At 42.2% G+C, this 19,184-nt stretch overlaps 1 protein-coding gene across 3 annotated transcripts in view; it reads right to left on the bottom strand.

Moving 5' to 3' along the window:
• The window catches only part of RPTOR (regulatory associated protein of MTOR complex 1), a 539,367-nt gene that overhangs the window by 345,491 nt on the left and 174,692 nt on the right, over nucleotides 1–19,184 (bottom strand). For all 3 annotated transcript variants that reach the window (XM_089539327.1, XM_089539336.1, XM_089539347.1), the window contains exon 5: nucleotides 14,905–15,051. In XM_089539327.1, the coding sequence (XP_089395453.1) occupies nucleotides 14,905–15,051 (147 nt within the window). The remainder of the gene's footprint in view (nucleotides 1–14,904; nucleotides 15,052–19,184) is intronic.

Genomic DNA, 19,184 nt, shown 5'->3' with positions numbered 1-19,184 from the left:
TTTTAACTGCATTTTAATATGGTTTTAACTTTAGTTGATTATAGTTAGCTACCGTGAATACCTTTGCTTTGAAGAAGGGCAGGAATGTATAACTATCTTGGTTATATGGCTCAGTAACATCTCTTGGTCCATTACCAATTAACCCAGATTTATGGAGCAGCAGCCACTGTGAGCAATGGAGGTATGTTCTCCTTTGACAAGACATAGTAGAAAGATTTACCCACTCCTCCCCCTCTAGTGGTTTTTGGTGCAATATCCAGACACAGGACCTCTATTATAATTCTTTCTCTCACTGAGGATCACCGGAGGCAGAGAGATTGGAATGTCTGTCTGTAACATTGCAGTCAACAGAAGAACAGATCCTGATTGCTCAAAGTAGCTGCTGTCCAGTAAGTCAATACTGGGGGGACTTTTACTATCCCTACATATTTCCTACACTATGGAATCAGTTATGAATGCATACCTCAGGATTATGCATTTGTAATTGTGATTGTGAATTCCAGCCCTAGTCATGAGAGCTACCAGTTTGGAAGTCATGAAACCCTGGATCTAGAATAACCATTTTCCATACTTTAGTGGTTACCTCCTGCAGCATCATTTCCATACTTTAGTGGTTACCTCCTGCAGCATCATTTATGCTGCCTAATGCAGGAGAATAGCAATTATTATTTTTCCAATGTGCCAGGGACTGGAAGCATACTTGTCCTCACTGGCATAACTGTTTCTTTCTTTTTCCCTGGAACGTTTCCATGAACTGGCAGCCAATTTCTCAGGGATTGGCACCAGTCCAGAGACTACCACTTTGAGTAGCACTGACATACTCTGAGAAATCAGGAAATTCTAGGATGGAATCTTAGTTTGTCTACTAGAGCTACTAATTAAGGTAGACTGGGGCTAAAGGTGCACTGTTCTTCTCTAATATATCTGTTCCCAAAATGAGGGAAATAATCTGACACATTTCTCTAAAACATAAACCCTGCTGCATGCCTATGGAGAGATCCTAAAGATGCAGCTAATGCTGTAATCCTTTCCCCTGCTTCATGGGAAAGGGAGGGGAGGAAACAACTCTTAAGCTGTTCCTATAACCCTGACATCCCCTTGCCATAGGTGGGAAGAAGCAAAAAGGATATGTTACTCCCATCTTCTATCACTAGAAGGATTCATTAGCTGAGCTAATGAATCATATTTTAAATCCTCTGTGTGGCCATCAGTGAAAATAGAAGGGAAGAGGAAAACAAGAATTCCCACTGCACATATTCCTTTGAAAAACTCTTTTGTTCCTCATGTAAAAGTCTTGTTGCTAATTTGTAAGAAAAGTCCATTTAGAATCTACAAAAGAGTCTCCTTTTCATAGCGGCAGAAACATCCAAATCTTCTCATGAGGCCATGTTTGCTAGATGTTGGAAACACTCCCCTTTTACCAATGTGAGTCAAGATATGTCTGGGCTTTTGTTTTGTTTTGTTGTAACACTGCCCTCCTGTCCTTACAACAATCCTGTCTGAAAAATGTCTTTACTATCTGTACACCACTGGATGGCAGGTTGCACCTTTTGTTAATGGTCAAAGTCTTGCTGGAATCTTATGCAGAGCTTTGGAAGGTCTGTGGGGGGTTATGTTAAGTCAAGGAGGCACATTCTAGGTGATTAGAAAAGAGAATTCTACAGTGGAGTAGCAAGAAAAATGTTTTCACTTTTATCTTAAAAAACAGAATACAATTATAGCTGAATTGGCATTTAACATTTTCAGAGCACTGAACTGGCATTTCTGCCCTTCATCTTTCTGTCCCTCAGGAACACTATTCATGCTGAGAAAGAATTCCTCCTAATTACAGTATTTCCACTGAGATTTAAAGATTCAAGCAAACGTCCCAACCAGCATCCACAGATAATCGCACTACTTTCCATAATGCTGATACTCCACAAGCTTATTTTATGAATCCATATTCACAATGCAAGGAGTTGCTTTCTGTGAATCAGTTTGCATTGTAAAGAACAGTTCAATCTTCTAGACCTTATGTATAATAGAGAAAGATGCAGCTATATGAAATGATTTATTATTTATTTTTTTCAGAAAAGAAATGTGACAGGGAATTTGGAAAACACTGGATATTCTGAATTGCAGAGGCTTCCAGAGCAGCTTAGCTATTGGTTAGTAACCATGAAAGGAGAAAACATAATCTGATCACATGCTTCACATTGCTACTGTTTCATATATATTTTTTAAATTCCATGTACACAACTATTTCTGATCTGGTAGTTCAACACACCATCTGGCTATCCCCTAATCCCTACTACTAACACAGTCCAAATTTTTCTGAAAGTATGTCAAATTACTTCATGAGACAATAATCCAGTAGGTCAACCCTTTTTTAAAGGCACATAAAACAGAAACTAAATTCCAAACAACACTAAATAAATGCAGCTCGTATTCTTCAATCCCTACTGTACCGATTTCATCTTTCCAGATTGGAAATATTATATTTAACAAACCAAATATTTAGTTATGTTAACTATTAACAGCTTTGAGATTTTTAATATCCGCTCTTTATAACAAACAACCATCTGAACAATACCCCATATTAAGCCTAAAGGAGGGAGGAAGAGAGAAATGACATAGGCACTTCTAAAATTTAATTAAAAATATAGAACTAAGATCAAAATCTCTAAGTTAATTATAAAGCCTATCATGTGCTCTCTGTTCTGCATATGTCATCTGAAAATAACTTGCATTTTAATTCCAACCCCATTAAGTGATTGTAAGTCCAGTATATTTTTAACAGAGCACATAACATTTCCTATAAAGGCTACATGAGGAAATTGAAAGCCACTTTTCTTAACCGGTTAACCCACAGCAACACTTGCCATTCTCAGGCAGAGGGTTATTAAAATCTATAAAGACACTATGAGGGAAATGGTGGCTTAGTCACATGAGGGCAAAGGTGGTGCATTAAAAAATACAGGAGTAACTTTCACCTAGAGATGTGATGGGTTGGTTATAGGGGAGGTCACAGAAAAACATGGAGTTCATATCCCCCACACACCTTTCTACATCTTCTTAAGAACTAGAGTAATATTTAAACTATTTTTCATTACATAATTTATAGTCACTTTTATGTCCCCTTACTCTGCAACACTGTATAACCCAGTAATTCCCAAAGTGGGTGACACCAGCCCTCTGGGGGAGATGGAAAGATACAGGGGAGAGGAAAGGGGGTAGCAAGAGAGATATCAGTCACAAGAGAGATAAGGGGAACCAGTGACCTTTAGGACAATGGTGAGTATGAAGTTGCATGAAACTTCTCTTTTAACATCCCTTAAAACCACCACATCGCCTTGCTGACTGCTTTGTGTGATGGTGTCTTCTGCTTTTCACCTGCATGAACTCACTCCATCAGCCAAATCTCTCTCTAATAGTGGTGGTTGGGAAACCCTTACAAGGCTTGGGTGCAGTGCATCATTTCTATGGCTTGTAGCGGCACCATTTTGGGATTGACCAGAAAAAGGACTTAGAGCATGTGATGGTGGGGGAGAAGTAGTGGCACAAAAAGCTTCCACATTTGAGATCCTGCTTAAGCTTTGTGAGCATTGCTAGGACTTGGCTGGCAGGTTGGATCTGCGCTGCTGTTCCTGTTTTCTTTCGTCAAAGAGACTGAGAGAAGAGACAGCAGAAGAAACAATGCTTATTGGCTGGGGGGGGGGGGAGGCCTGAAACTGTGTGGGAAAGACACATCTTCAGGGACGGAGGAAAAGGTGTATCTGGGGTCAATTATTGAAAGAGCTCTTTGTCTTGAGTGGGTCTTGTAGCAAAAATTTCTACCATTCCCCATCCATGCCAATCTCTCTTCCAAAGCATGTTGCCACTGTAAACTCCTGACCAACACACACACACCTGCTGTGCCCCTCTCTGTCCCACTGAAGAATTGAGAGTCCTTCCTCAGCTGAAAGAAAAGTGGAAAGGCATCTGCACTTCTCTCCACCCAGGTGAAGAAGGACTGAGAGTCTTTCCTCTCTGGGGAGAAGCTTCTCCCTTTGCACCCAAGCACCTTGGGAGCAGCCATTGAGCAATGACCGAGAAGCTTCTAGCCTGTCCCAGCCATGCATCAAAGGTCAGCCTGGGCAAGAGGCTTCGCGTTCACTGCTCGAGTGGCTGCTCTGTCACTGCTTGCTTTGCACCCAGTCACCCTTAGAGCAGCAACTGAGTAGCCAGCCAGTCAGCCTTCATTTTGCTGTGCGACTGATGTGGGTAAGAGGGAGGAGTAGGCCTGGGCTACTGCTGTATTTGCAGAAGAGGCAGTGGCAAGCTGGGTGTGGCTGATGTAGATGCCGCTGGCCAACTGGCTTCTGTACAAAGCAGTATTGGCAGCAGTGATAAGGGGGCTAACCGCCCCATCTTCCTCATCCTGGGATAGACTTTTAGGGATGCTAGGGTTGTCACCCAAGAGGAAAGTGGAAGGTAGCCCACAAAAGTGTAGGGACCACTGTGTAATCAATGCTAATTTCACACATGGCTCTAAGGAGAAAAATGTCTTAAGAATCCTGCATCGCAGTAATGGAGAGGTGAAGAAAGTGCAGACTATGGATAATGTCCAGTGCCGTTTCAGCAGTCTTTAAGGATTTCCAGGATGGGAATGGACAGGTTGCTCACCTGTAACGGTACTTCTTTGAGTGGTCATCTGCGAATACATACAAATGGGTTGTACTGCACCTGCGCAGTGCTGCTCGGAAACTTCTGGAATCACTGGGCAAAGTTAACTTTGCAACTTTTTGGCAGCAGCTCCGCCCATCCCTTATAAGTCCCCTATCTTCCTGCTCTTTCCACAGCTCTGAAATTTTCGCCACGTAAGCAACATAAGAATGAGTGGATGTAGAGCAGGACACTGAGGGGAGGATGGGTGGGATTTGTATGTATTCGCATTTGTATGTATTCGTATTTGGCCCTGGTGTCCGGCCTATAATGTTTGATGAAAGTCAACGGCTGGGACCAAACAGCAGCTTTACAGACATCCTCCAAGGGGACCCCAGTCAAAAAAGCGGAGGATGTCGCTACCGCCCTAGTTGCATGGGCCTGAACCCTGGCAGGGAGATGTCTACCTGACAGTTCGTAGCAGAGATGGATGGTACCAGCCACCCATTTGGAAAGCCTCTGCACAGTCACAGGCAGTCCCTTTTTCGGTTCCGAATAGCACTGGAACAGTCTCTCGGAACAGCCCGAACCCACAGTTCTGACCAAATAGAAGGCCAAAGCCCTCCAAATGTCCAAGGTGTACAAGCGGCGTTCGGTATCAGTGGTCAGGGTCGAGGCCGGGGTCATTAAAACAATGTCCTGACACATGTGAAAGGATGACACCACCTTTTAGGCAAAAAAGGTAATGTCGGTATGGAAGACAACCTTATCCTTATGAAACCTAAGGAAAGGCTAATCCCTCCGCAAGGCACAGAGTTCACTGGCACAGCGAGCAGAGGTGATGGCCACAAGAAAGGCTGTCTTCCAGGTTAGCAGCCTCTAGTCAGCTGTGGCCATGGGTTTGAAAGGCTTGGATTGCAACAAGACAGCACAGCATCCAGATTCTCAACAGTTGTCGGTACTGAGACCGAAGGATGGAGGTTGTTGCAACCTTTCAGGAAACTCTTCACCAAAGGGTCCCTGAAAAAAGAAGGTTTGCCATCAAACTGGTAATGAGAACAGATGGCAGAAAGATAACACTTGATGGAGGTGAGGCACAACCCCGAATCCAGAAGCATCATCAGGAACTCCAATACCACTGATGTTGACATCCAGGATGTAGAGAGGTCTCTTGCAAAGAGAAAATCAGCAAATCTCTTCCATTTGGAAGCATATGATTTCTTGGTGGCCGGCTTCTGGGCTGCTAACATCACCGTCCGTACCGAGGGAGGTAGCGAGTTCAGGGATGGAGCCTCCACGCCACCATCGGTAGATTCTCGATATCCAGATGTCGAACCCGGCTGTCCTGGAGAGTCAGAAGGTCTGGATGGAGAGGTGGAGCAGGGAGGGGAACCACAGCTGTCTCGCTCACCATGGGGTGATCAGGATGGCATCCGAGCGGCCTACTGTCATCTTGGACACCACCCTGGTGATCAGTGGGAATGGAGGGAAGGCGTAGGGCATATCTCTTGCCCAAGTAAGGACAAACACATCTGCAAGGGAGTTGTCATTGGGTGTTCAAGAACCGAACTGGGGACAGTGGCTGTTGAGAGCGGTCATGAAGAGATCAACCTGTGGGGTTCCCGACTGACTGAAGAGGTCATCGACCATTTCAGGATGGAGCATCCACTCATGGCATGTGGTGGAAGACCTGCTGAGCTGGTCGGCCAAGTTGTTCTCTTTTCCTGGCAAGTGGATTGTTTGGATCAGAATGCTTCTTGGAGTGCACCATTCCCAAATGCGGAGCATGACGTCGAGCAAGGTCCATGACCTGGTGCCCCCTTGTTTGTTGAGGTAGTACATAATTGAGGTGTTGTCTGTCAGAAGAAGTACTACCTTGTTGGACAAATTTGTCTCGAAAGCTCTCAGGGCCTTGTCTACAGCAAGCATCTCAAGGGCATTGATGTGGAGAGCTTGTTCGTCCAGAGACCACTTGACTTTGATGAAGAGGCCTGACATGTGGGCACTCCAACCTTCCATGGAAGCATCTGTAGTCAATGTGACCTGAGGTTGAGGAGGCAAAAAAAGGCACACTGACGCAAACGTTCTGGGAGTCGAGCCACCAGCGGAGCAAGCGGGAAACTGGTCTCTCCACTTGGACGGGGGGTCCATCATAGGATTGAAGGCCAACAGGACCCATGACTGGAGGGGCCGAAACCACAGTCTTGCCCATGGAGTCACAAATGTCGTGGAGGCCATGTGTCCCAGAGCTATTTGGACATCGCTGGCCCTTCCTCGTCTGTGGGCGAGACAAGAGCCTGAAATGGTCCTGAGGGAGACAGGCGATGCAGTCTTCAGAATCGAGGACGGTGCCGATGAATCTGATCTGTTTGACTGGGGTGAGATGTGACTTCTCCAAGTTCACCCCAAGTCTGAGGGAACAAGAGGAGCGACAAGGCGAAGTCATACTTGGAGGGGGCCGTGAGAAGCCAGTTGTCCAGGTACGGGAAGACTCTGGAACCTCGCTGGTGAAGGTAAGCCACCACTGGAGCCATGCCCTTGGTGAAGACTCTTGGAGCTATGGACAGGCCGAAGGGAAGGACATTGTATTGGTATATGTTGGAACTGATGGCAAAGGACAGGAACCTCCGGTGACTCTCTCGAATCCCCACATGGAAGTACACATCCTTCAGGTCGATCGTCAGGCCCTGGTGTAACAAGGTGTAACAAGGGCAAAATAGCGGCAAGAGTTACCATGTGGAATCAACGATAAGCCAAATGGGAGTTCAGGAGTCGAGGGTGTTCGAAGGGGGGGTGGAAACAACTGCTCCAGTTGGAGGGAGCTCTTCGAACCCGAGGGCATAACCCCTACAGACAATATCAAGGACCCAAGAGTCGGAAGTCATAGTAGCCCAGGTGTCAGAGAAGGGCCTCAAAATGTCACAGAAGGAGGAGCTGGAGGAGACGATGTAGCATACAGCAACCCTTCAGGATCTCTTCTTACCCTGGTTGGTATCCTGTCTGTGGTAGTTCTTCCGGTACCGAGTAGGGGGCTGGCGGCGGCCAAAAGAAGAAGACTGGGATGGGTAGCGCTGCCTCTGGTGCTCTTGTTGCTGGTGTTGGCAGTCTTATTGAAAGGGCCGCTGACCCTGGCCATACCACTGTCACTGACCTCCAAAACGCTTCCGAAAAGAGGCTTGAGAAGGCATGGACATACCGTGTATTTTGGCAGCTGCCTTCATATGGTACTAGAAGTTGAGGCGCTCATCCGTCTCATGATTGAACAGGCCTGCATCGTCAAATGGCATGTCCTCAATGGTGGCCTTTGCGTTCAGGTTCAGATCCGAGCAACAAAGCCAAGCGTGTCTTCTCAAAGCAATGGCAGCCGCCACAGACTTGGCTGAACAAACAGTGGAGTGTCAGGCTGAAGTTATTAGCCAGCTCCCAATAGAGTGAGCCTCATCTCTGATCTCCGTTTATTCCTGACGTTCATGGCCACACAACCCGAAAAACCGACAAAAAATATGGATGCCAGCCATGAAAGCCTTCGACATCACATGTGCATTAAGACTATAAGCAGTGCAGGCAAATTAAATGCAGAAAGGAGTGGCAGTGACCATGGCAGCAAATGAGCAATAAATCTAGGTTATTCTACATTAAAGTCCTTTGGAGGTTATGAAGAGGTGATCACAGTGATTGGGTGGGTCATCGCATATCTCTGAGAGAGCTGTATGTGTTTTTGATATTCAAAGATTTAAGATGGAAATCTCCAGCCCCCTGACAAAATTATAGGTAAATGTCATGAGGTAAATGCCAGCTACTTCATGCTGTTAAACTAAGCTTCCAAGTTTTAAAGGAAGGATATAGCTACGTCCTCATTAAAATAGAAAAACACACACACATGGAGCTTGCTTCACGGTCCCACTGCAACAAAAAGACAGTAATATAAACAGAAAGAGAAAATCAATACAGGCAACAAATAACAAAACTCTTCAAGGGAATGCGCTGGCTGCCAATATACTTCCAACTTGAACCCAAGGGTGCTTGTGATGACATTCAAAACCCGAAATGACTTGGGACCTTGATACTTGAAGTAACATCTCTCGCTATATATTCTTGCCTGGTAACTGAGATCTACCAAAGGAGCTCTCTTCTATGACTCATCACTGGGAGCAACATGCAGAGGGAGGATATGGGAGACAGCTTTCTTTGCTGTGGCACCCCACCTGTGGAATACCCTCCCTTTGGAGGTCCAACTGGTACCAACATCAGTTTCTTTTCAACACCAGGTCAAAACATGGCTTTTTATTAAAGCCTTGGGGCATAATTTACTTTTAAACATATACATGAATTTAATTATTTTATCCTTTTAAACCACTTTTAACATGTTTGGTCCAAAATACACTGCAGAAATAATCCAGTTTGAGACCGCTTTAACTGCCCTGGCTCAGTGCTAGGGAATCCTGGGAATTGTAGTTTTATTGTGGCACCAGAGTTCTGACAGAGAAGGCTAAATGCCTCACAAAAACTACAGTTCCCAGAATTCCCTAGCATTGAGTGGGGGCACTTAAAGTTATCTCAAACTGGATTATTTCTGCAGTGCGTTTTGAACCTTAATCAGTAAAGCTTGCTCTAAAACTATCACACATCTCTTTTTACATGCAATACATTCCAGAAGTTCATGAATTTCATAAAACGGTCTTTTGGTTTACAAATGTTTTTGGATTGTTTAAGCATCAAGGTGCTGTTTTATCTTGTTTAAATTATTTATTGACTGTACGGGAAGCCCCACTTTTTGATGCCCCATTCTCTAACAATTCGCTTTTTCTACACTTGCAAATTAAGGACAAATTCCATTAATCTGATAAGGGATTCGCTCTTTCGACAGTTCTTCTTGCCTACCGCCATCCATTAAGAAGCCAAGCCCTTCCTCCAGTCCATCTGCCTTGGTCCAGGCCTCTGAGGTGGAGAAAACTGCTGGACCTGATCCCCTTCCCCACAACTATTCTTTCTCCTTTTGTGTCGTGTATTTTTAGATTGTAAGCCTGAGGGCAGGGAACCGTCTAACCAAAAGATTGTAAATTTACAGCGCTTTATAAATAAAGGATAATAATAATAATAATAATAATAATAATAATAATAATACAGAGGCTTGCTTGGGATCAACTATGCAAGAAAGACAAATGGCACCAAGTCAACTGAGATACTTATGGACTTTGCAAGCAAACTATGCACAGGTGCACAAGGACAGTCCCAAACAAGCCACGGTTATTCCCTCATGCTCTGTACATGGGTGCTGCCTTCTGGCCAATTCTGGTTTCTAATAGTAATAGTAATAATAATAATAATAATAATAATAAATTTTATTTGTATACTGCTTTTCCACAGATCAAAGCGATTTACAGCCGTAGAAAACCATTACAACCATAAAAAACCGTTAGAAAACATCTCTAGATAAAAACCAATTATACAAAATTTAAAACACAGTCATAGAGCAAGGTAAGGCAGGATATCAATGGCATCAATGTACACAACTTCATTTATCGGGGGGGGGGGGGAGGTTTGACAAAAAAGGAAGGTTTTAAGCCTTTTAAAAAATGTTTCTAAGGGGGTCGTCAAACGGAGCTCCTCAGGAAGGCTATTCCAAATTCGTGGAGCCATCACTGAAAAGGCCATCTGGGATGTAGAAACATATTTGGAAGGTGGAATTTCCATAAGATTCTTCCCAGATGTTCTGAGTGTGCAGGACGGATTATATGGGGAGATGCGGTCCCTCAAGAAACTCAGGCCCAAGCCATGTAGGGCTTTATAGGTAATAACCAACACGTTGTATTGTGCCCGGAAGCGAATAGGCAGCCAGTGAAGATCTTTTAAAATAGGTGTTATATGGTCAAACATAGATGTACCGGTGACTAGTCTGGCTGCCATATTTTGTACTAACTGAAGTTTCCGGGCTTGGTACAAGGGTAGCCCCATGCAGAGCGCATTATAGAAATCTAGACGAGAGTTTACCACAGCATATACCACAGTTGCAAGGTCCCTTTGGCCCAGGTAGGGTTGCAGTTGGCGTATCAACCGAAGTTGATAGCAAGCACTTCTGACTGTCGCATCTACTTGAGATGACAACTGCAGGGGCGAGTCCAGAAGTACTCCTAGACTGCGAACTTCGTCCTTCAGGGGAAGTGTGACTCCGTTCAGGACAGGTGGACAAATTTCCTTCCCCAGGCCTGGGGAACCTATCACCCGTACTTCCGTTTTCTCTGGATTCAGACTGAGTTTGTTTTCCCTCATCCAGCCAATTACTGACTCCAGGCAGGCATTCAGAGGAGAGACGCCATCCTTAGTCACTGCATCAGTCAGAGACACAGAGAAATATATTTGGGTGTCATCAGCGTACTGATAACACCGCGCCCCGTGTCTCCGGATGATCTCTCCCAGCGGTTTCATGTAAATTTTGAACAAAGTGGGGGACAAAATAGCTCCCTGAGGGACACCAGATGTCAGTTCCCTCTTAGAAGAGCAAGTGTCCCCCAGCTGCACCATCTGGAATCTGCCCGAGAGATAGGATTGGAACCATTGGAGCGCAGTGCCCCCGATACCTAATTCCCTCAGGCGTTCCAGAAGGATACCATGGTCTATGGTATCAAAAGCCACTGAGATGTCCAAAAGCACCAACCAGGTCACACTTCCCCTGTCGATGCCCAGATGGAGATTGTCGACTAAGGCAACCATGGCAGTCTCAACTCCATATCCCACTCTGAAGCCAGTTTGAAATGGGTCCAATAGTGCTGCATCCCTAACCCGTTGGATAAGTGGGGGCTTCCTGTAATTTAGAATTTGTTTAAATATTTATATTGTTTTATATCTTTGCTCCCATCAGATAAAATGGGAAACAAACAAATAAGTAAATAAGAAAACAAGAACCAAGAAAGAAAGATTTTGGATTCCCCTCCAAGACTCTATATAGAAATTAAGAAAAAATGGCCCCAAAGGATAAACTATCCTAAGAACACAGGCGAATGCTTCTGAAAATATGGTTTCCTAGAACACACTGGGTAATTCCACCATGAAATGTCCAGCTACTACAACTTTTGCAGAGCACAACATAGGTCTCTTTAGGTAACATAATAGTACATAAAGCTTTCCAGCGTTTTCCATACTGTACTATTCCTCCCTACTTAAAATGTATGCATTCCTGCCCTTCTTTTTTCCTATAATGTAATCCCTCCAGCACGCAATATATACTGGCTTTCTTTTCTTTTCATATTTCCAATTTTGTTCTGAATTTTAAGATAACCGAGAAAACTGTATAACTTAAAATGGCTGCAATTGTTATGGAAGGAAAGTGGCTTGAGGTTAGCAAATTAAACTTGAAAAGCCGAGAGCAGTTTAGTGGTGTCCCTAGTGTTGGTATCACTTGGTACAGGTGCCTGATGCTGCTGAAGGGAAGGGCCCACCAGCTGCTCAAATGCCCATCCAGGACTGATAGGGAGGTGGGCAAGTGAGGTACCAGGGAAAGCAGGAGGGGTGCATGTGTGTGTGCACTTTCCCCTCCTTCTCCTGTGCCTTGACCAGTAAGTCAGCCAAGGCACTGGGGAAGGTGGGGGAGTTGCATGCATGCATGTGTGTGTGCTTACCCATCCTTACTTCCTTAGCCACCATACCTTGGAAGGATTTCAGCTTTGCAACTAAAGAACAAAAACCAATGCTTACCATATGAGAACTGCAGAATCAGAAAGAGGTGTAAAGAAATTTCATAAAACTAGCTCATTTAATACTTAGTTGCTTAATTTTATAATGTCAGTGTTTTGCCCCAGATAATCATCCACACAGGAGCTATTTGAAAGACCCTAAGCTAAATGACCCTAAGATAATAATGATTTAAAGGCATACAAGAAGTCAATATTTGTGTGAATTGAGAGAAAGTGTTCTCAGGTGTCACAAAATCAGCTACATATTGAGGCTAGCTACCTTTTCTCTGTGATATGCAGAATAAATTCAAGACATCATTTTATTTTATTTTAATAAAACAAGTTTATTAAATTAAGATCTATTTCGTGGACTTTAAGAATCTCCCAGTGCCCACATGGTCAGAAAAAGTAGCCTGCATCAATCCCCTTACATACCATCTGAACTGAGGACACCTGTCATGAATGGGGGTTCCCTCTTCCCCATCCACGTGAGGACTTCTCCCAGACAACAAAGGGTTAAGTTGGGGGGAGGTACATGCTAATGAGAGTGACATCATATTCTAATGAAAGGTTACATCACAGCTGATGAAATGCCCAATGGGCCAATCAGGTGGGTAGGATCGCGAACATCTAGATGTTTTCCAAACAAAGGTTTTAAAAGAACTTTCCAATCATGAGGTTTTTGAGTCTTCTTTTGTCTGCCTGTCCAGCTGTTGGATCGTGTGCTCAGAGGCAGGCCTAGTCAGAGCTGAGGCTATGGAGGCCAAGCTCCCACCTATCCAGAAACATCAAGGACTGCATATCCTATCTGACTGTGAGTAGGTAGAAATGGATTAGCTAGAGTGGTTAGGCCTTTTCTGTTTATTTTATCTGGCTTAACTGAAATTATTGTATTTTCTGTAACTACATTTCTCTGCCTGTGGGACAAGGAGTTCCTACATGTAAATGAAACCTTTGCTCTAGAATTCCTTAGTTAGAATAAAAACTTTCTTTCAAAGTACCTGCTTTTCCTGACACTCCTTTTTCATGTGCCTTTAGCTTGGTTGTTGTTTGCTTAAGTTAGCAAAGGTAAAACTAGAACTTCCTTAGAAAGTCCTAGTGTGTGCTACAGAATCCATTACATTAGGTGGTAGCAGCCTGAATAGATGATCTCAGGAGGTTCCCTTTAGCTCAGAAGGAGTGGAGAAGGGTGACCTAGGAGACCAGGTAAATCAGGAATCTGCTGTGGCAAAGGGCCAAACCAGGGTGTCCGTATTTGGTGGCTGGCCCAGAGATCATCACAACAACAAACACAAAATCTTGACAAAATCCAAGCCTATGACTAACATCAACTTTTTTTTCACTCCTGTATGAGTTTTAACACCTCTGCCTAATGAAGAATCCAGTGGAGTTTTGAAAGCTTGCAAATTAGAAATGGATAATCTTGATTAGAATTTTGTTCAAGATGATCAAACTGAAGTGTCTGCTTTCATCACTGCTCATTGGACTCAATTCAGCAGTAAGCAGTAAGCCTGACTTTGCACTTTCTTAGAAAATACAACAATGTTAGGAAAGATAGAGGGTAGAGACAATGTTAGGAAAGATAGAGAAAGAGACAAAGCCCACATGCTACATGGATATAGACTCAATCAAGAAGCAGGCCTGAAATTACAGGACCTAAGCACAGTAGTGGAGGATAGGGATGCCTGGTGATGTCTCACCACCGGGTCACTGAGTGAGGGTCAACTAGAGAGCAGTTAACAATATTTGCATTGAAAGTGAAGGTTTACAAAATAAAAAGAGCATAATTTCTAATAATATGTCTCTGGTTGTTAGCAAGTAGAAAGAAAACACCCTACCAAAGTCTGTTTCAAAAGGTGCAAGTGAAAGCATTTTAAATTTAATGCTTTCATCTTTTACTACTGACATTTACGGCAAGAAATTCAATATTAAAATCACAAAATGTCCCCTTTCGTTAACACTTAAGTCATTTGTTCATGCTGCAAAATTAATCACAACAGCAAGTTTCTGCTTTGTAACTCTTTCAAAACCCTTAATTTAGTAACTGTATATTTGATTTAAGGAAGAAGAAGCAGTAACAATTTCTATATAGACCACAGTGCACAGTGGACCAACTTCACCCTTATATTCATTTCTGGATACAAACAAATTCTATCAATATTCCCATGAATTAACAACAATATTGATGATCTATACCAATGGTGGCAAACAGAACCAGAAGATTAAATTGAAATGGGAAGGTGTTAATAAAATTATCCAACCTGAACTCTGTGCATTTGTTGCCAGTTACATCTTTCTTAACTGAAAGCCTATACAGACAGGCCAAAATAAAGCTGCTTCGGGTCACTTTGGAGGTATGCTGTTTAAATGATGCATGCATCTTAAGAGGCCAGAAGCTGCGCCAAATCCATGCTCCAGTCCTTAGGACTAGAGCGCAGCTTTGGTGCAGCTTCTGGCCTCTTAAGATGCATGTGTCAATTAAACAGCATACCTACAAAGAGACCCAAAGCAGCTTTATTTTGGCCTGTCTGTACGGGCCCAAAGTAAAGAAGTGGGTTTTTTCCCCTCTCCCAATGACCCATTACCCCATTTCTTGTGTGAGAAATCTTACCTCCAGCTCTTGCTCCCTCTGCAGAGCAAACTGTTTGAAAGATTTGACAATAAGTCCAGCGTTTGAGCAGTCATAAACGAAAATCGAGGGACTGCCCATCCACGTCTGCAGATCATATATAGATAATGGGATGTACTGAGTATAGTTCTGCAAAATAAAATAAAAGCATGTGCATTTTATAAACAATTCCAAACATAATGAAAATAAAGGCATAATGAACCATAATAAAAATAAAGGCTGCAATGGCTATGCTATAATTTACCACCCATAAAGTCACCCAAGGATTTCTTTATACACCACAAATTTACTGAAATGTACTCTGAAGTCTGTTATTCCAACCTTTGATAATATTAATATAAATATACCTGTAATGGTCATACTGAACAAAACTTATGGAAACAGTCATGTCCAAATGGACATAGAAAATAAGATTAAGTATGATTCTACCAAACCAAACTATTAAGGGCACATGCAGTAATTATGTAAATTAGACTAAAATACCTTCTGTTGCTAGTTGCTAACACAGGAGACATGCCACACCTTTTGTAGTATGGGAAATAAGTTCATACATAAACAACTTTCACACTGGGAAAGAACTACTGTCTGGATCATTAGCTGTATACTGCTCTGAGAATGGCAGCTCTGAAAAACACCATTACAGGCACAGCCACAAGAGAATAGTGGAATAATCAATCACAAATGTCTCTTGCAAACTCAGTATAGCAAAGTATGGCAACTATACAAGAGTACTCAACTTGTACAACTCTCATTTGTTTTAAACAGTTCTGTGTGGAATGTACACCTGGTAGATTGCACATTTTGGACAATTAATGATTAGATTTCCACTGAACATTAAACATGAGGGCAGATTGTGGCCTTAGGCAAGTAAATGAAACACTACCAACAGCCTCTGATGCCATTATTACATCTCTTCTAAAGTTGTTTAAAACCTATCAGAAACAGATCTCTTTCATAAAGCATGAAATGGTTCCCAGTTCTCTCTCTATATATATAAACACACACACACACACACACAGAGCTTAGTTTAAGCTTAAATTCTAGCAGAATTCCATTAGCTATCAGGGCTTGCTTCCCCTCCCGTCTCCAAGTTTACATGCCTTCTGAAAGCATTCACTGCAGATTTCCCAGACCAGGACATTCTGAGTGTGCAGAACATGGGTGCAAATTGGAAAGGGAATTGACCTTCTCCCCATTCTGCTGATGGAAGCAGTTCTTTCAGTAGAATAAACATGCTTGATACCACCAGTATTTTCAAAATTATGTGCAGCTATAATACTTCTGAATTGTTTGTCTACTTCCTGAGTGATTGGAAAAGGGAATGAAAAGAATAATTTGGGGAGGAAGAGATATCTTTTCACAGTATTCTGTGCTGTTGTTCTCAGTATACTGTATCTTTTTCTTTCAAATATAAGCCAGTGACAGTCACATGAACTGTAAAAGCAGAAGAAGAATTCAGAGAGTTCCTGAATCCTGCTTCTGACAAAAACTTCGTGACTTAATAGAAATGTAATAAATACAGGAAACAATGGAGGGGGGAGAATGCCCATCCTTTGTTTCCATCAAGTCCATTAGCATTTCACTAGCTGTTTGCCTTTGTTTGTCAAACTGCAAAGTAAAATTAAAATACTGAAAATCTTCAAAGGAATGGCAAATCATTTTTTATGCTGCACTATAACATCAAACTACTGCAGTTAAGGTGCATATAGAGGGGTGGAAGACATACTGGTAAATGTTTTCCAACTCCTCATTAAGGTATTCTTGCACATATGTCCCTCCTACAAGTTAATATTCTGGTAGTGGTGGGAATGGTGGTTGTGTGCCTTCAAGAACAACAGGGAAACATTTGTTAGAGTGCCCTAGGGTGAGACTGACAACAACTCACCAAAGGACATTTATGTCAACAGCTCCAACCCTCTGGAATAAACTTCCAGACGAAATCCAGCACTGTTCCACCTTGGATGTCTTTAAGAAGGCCTTGAAGACTCATTTATTTCGGTTGGCATACCCTCCTGACCCCTTGTAGAATGCTATTCCCTGATGGAAAGTTCATTTTAGGATTCGACTGATAGATTCTGTGACTGATAGATTTTATCTTGCTGTTTGTATGTAGATTTTAAATTTTTTTATTGAATTGAATGCCTATTTATGATTATTGTGTTACATTGTTGTATACTTTTACATATTTTTGAGAAGCTGTAAACCGCTTTGATCTGCTGGAAAAGCGGTATAAAAATAAAGTTGTTGTTGTTATTATTATTATTATTATTATTCAAGTCTTTTTCAACTTAAGGCAACTCTAATATGTACCTTTCTCAAGCTTTCTCTCGCAAGATTTATTCAGAAGGCATTTGCCTTCTTCTGAGCCTGAAAGAGTGTGACTTGCCCAAGGTCACCCAGTGGATTTCCATTCAAACACTGGTCTCCAAAGTTTTAGTCCAGTGCTCAAAATCACTACACCATGCTGGCTTTTATGGGCTGGAGTTCACTTTATCATGTTGAAGTGAAGTACAAGACCCAAATAAGACAACAGTCTTTAAAGAAAATAGGTATGTTCGCCATTCATTTCCAACCCAAGGCAATGCAATCTTGGAACAGGAGGAGGAAGAGGAGAGCACATTGCAGTTGCCTCTTTTTCTCATGCTAAATATACAGAGAAAAAACAGGTTTTCATCCCAAATAAGTGAACAGAGATGCATTGTAGATTATTTATTTATTAAGATCCTCTTTATCTGTCAACCTATATTAAACATCAAAAAGTAGGGTGGTTTCACAAAGTAGCTCTGGAAGATTAAGCTAGCCACAAAAGCACTTATACCACAACATGTACAGCATGACAAGAATAATAAAAAATTAAAGAGGAAAAAAATACATATAGGAAAAAAGGGAAGAAAGGCATGTGTGTGCATGTGCACACTCTCTGAATATACTTTTAAATACCCAGACAAACTAATTCAATGATTAGCTTTCAAAGTGTCTCATTCAAACTGTGCCACACAATTATTTTAGTTGCACCCTTTCTGAAGCTCACCTCTGCCTGGTTAAACAAAGCAACAGAGATCTGGCTTTTTGACTGAAACAAATAATACTTCCTGAAGGGTTTATCCTTTTTAATCTATGTATCAGAATATACTAATCTTAATCTCGCATAAATATAGCACTACCAGAAAATACTGGGTGCTTAGACCTGAACAGACACAGTGAAAACTCACAGGTTTTCCACTGAAGGACAAAGATAATTTGCCCAGACTCTGACAAGAAACAGCTATTCTATAGCTGAAAAGGTCACAATTAGAGTGCAAACATCAAGGGCATCTTAGGGACAACTACTTGTATGTTAATCCAATTGCTGCACACCCAAACCAGTTGTTGCACTGGCATTACACAGCAACTAGACCTCAATCTACTAACTAAGAAGGCCATGGGAGAAATTTACTTTCCCATAATTATGGCCTTCAAACAAGAAAAGTGGCATTTTTCTGTAATTGAAACCTCAACATTTCCACTTATGCAGAACATTAAGGGTTTGTGAGTAGAGGACAAAAGCAATTTAAGCAGATTTCCATAATACATGAATATTTATTATTTGCAGTAAATCATGAATATTTATTATGCCCAAGCTTTTCTAGACTGGAGTTCACTTTATCATGAAGAAGTGGAGTTCAGTCCACAAAATCTTGGGCCATGATAAATGTATTGGTCTTGAAGCTGCTGCAAATTGCCTTATCATGTTTGCAGCAACAGATGATAGCGTAGTAACCCTTCTGGGTATGAATCCAGAGTAGACATTTCTGTCATTCCTGCAGCAAGACAAATGCTGCTTTAAAACTTGTTAGATCTACAACCCCTTGCCAGAATCTAAGAATTCTTGTTGCTGTTAACTGTCATCTATTTCAACTTACCGCAACCCTATGAATGAGAGACCTCCAAGTCACTCTGTCATCAACAGCCCTACTCAGGTCTTGCAGATTAAGGGCCATTGACTCCTTCTTTAAGTCTATCCATTTGGAATGGGGTCTTCCTCTTTTGTTTTTACTGCCTTCTACCTCACCAAGCATCACTGTCTTTTCTAGGGAATCATTTCGTCTCATGCTATGTCCCAAGTATGATAGTCTTAATCATCCTGCCTTCTAGGGAGAATTGAGGCTTGATTTGTTGTAGGGTCCATTTATTTGTCTTTTTGGCAGGCCATAGTACTTCTAGAACTTTTTTTCAGCACTACATTTCAAATGAGATTATTCTTTTCTTATCAGTTTCTTTTT

This window comes from Sceloporus occidentalis, unplaced genomic scaffold (genome assembly GCF_023333645.1).
Source record: "Sceloporus occidentalis isolate IW3139 unplaced genomic scaffold, rSceOcc1.0.p SCAF_1, whole genome shotgun sequence".
Classification (NCBI taxonomy): domain Eukaryota; kingdom Metazoa; phylum Chordata; class Lepidosauria; order Squamata; family Phrynosomatidae; genus Sceloporus; species Sceloporus occidentalis.
This window is presented reverse-complemented; position numbering and strand designations above follow the sequence as displayed.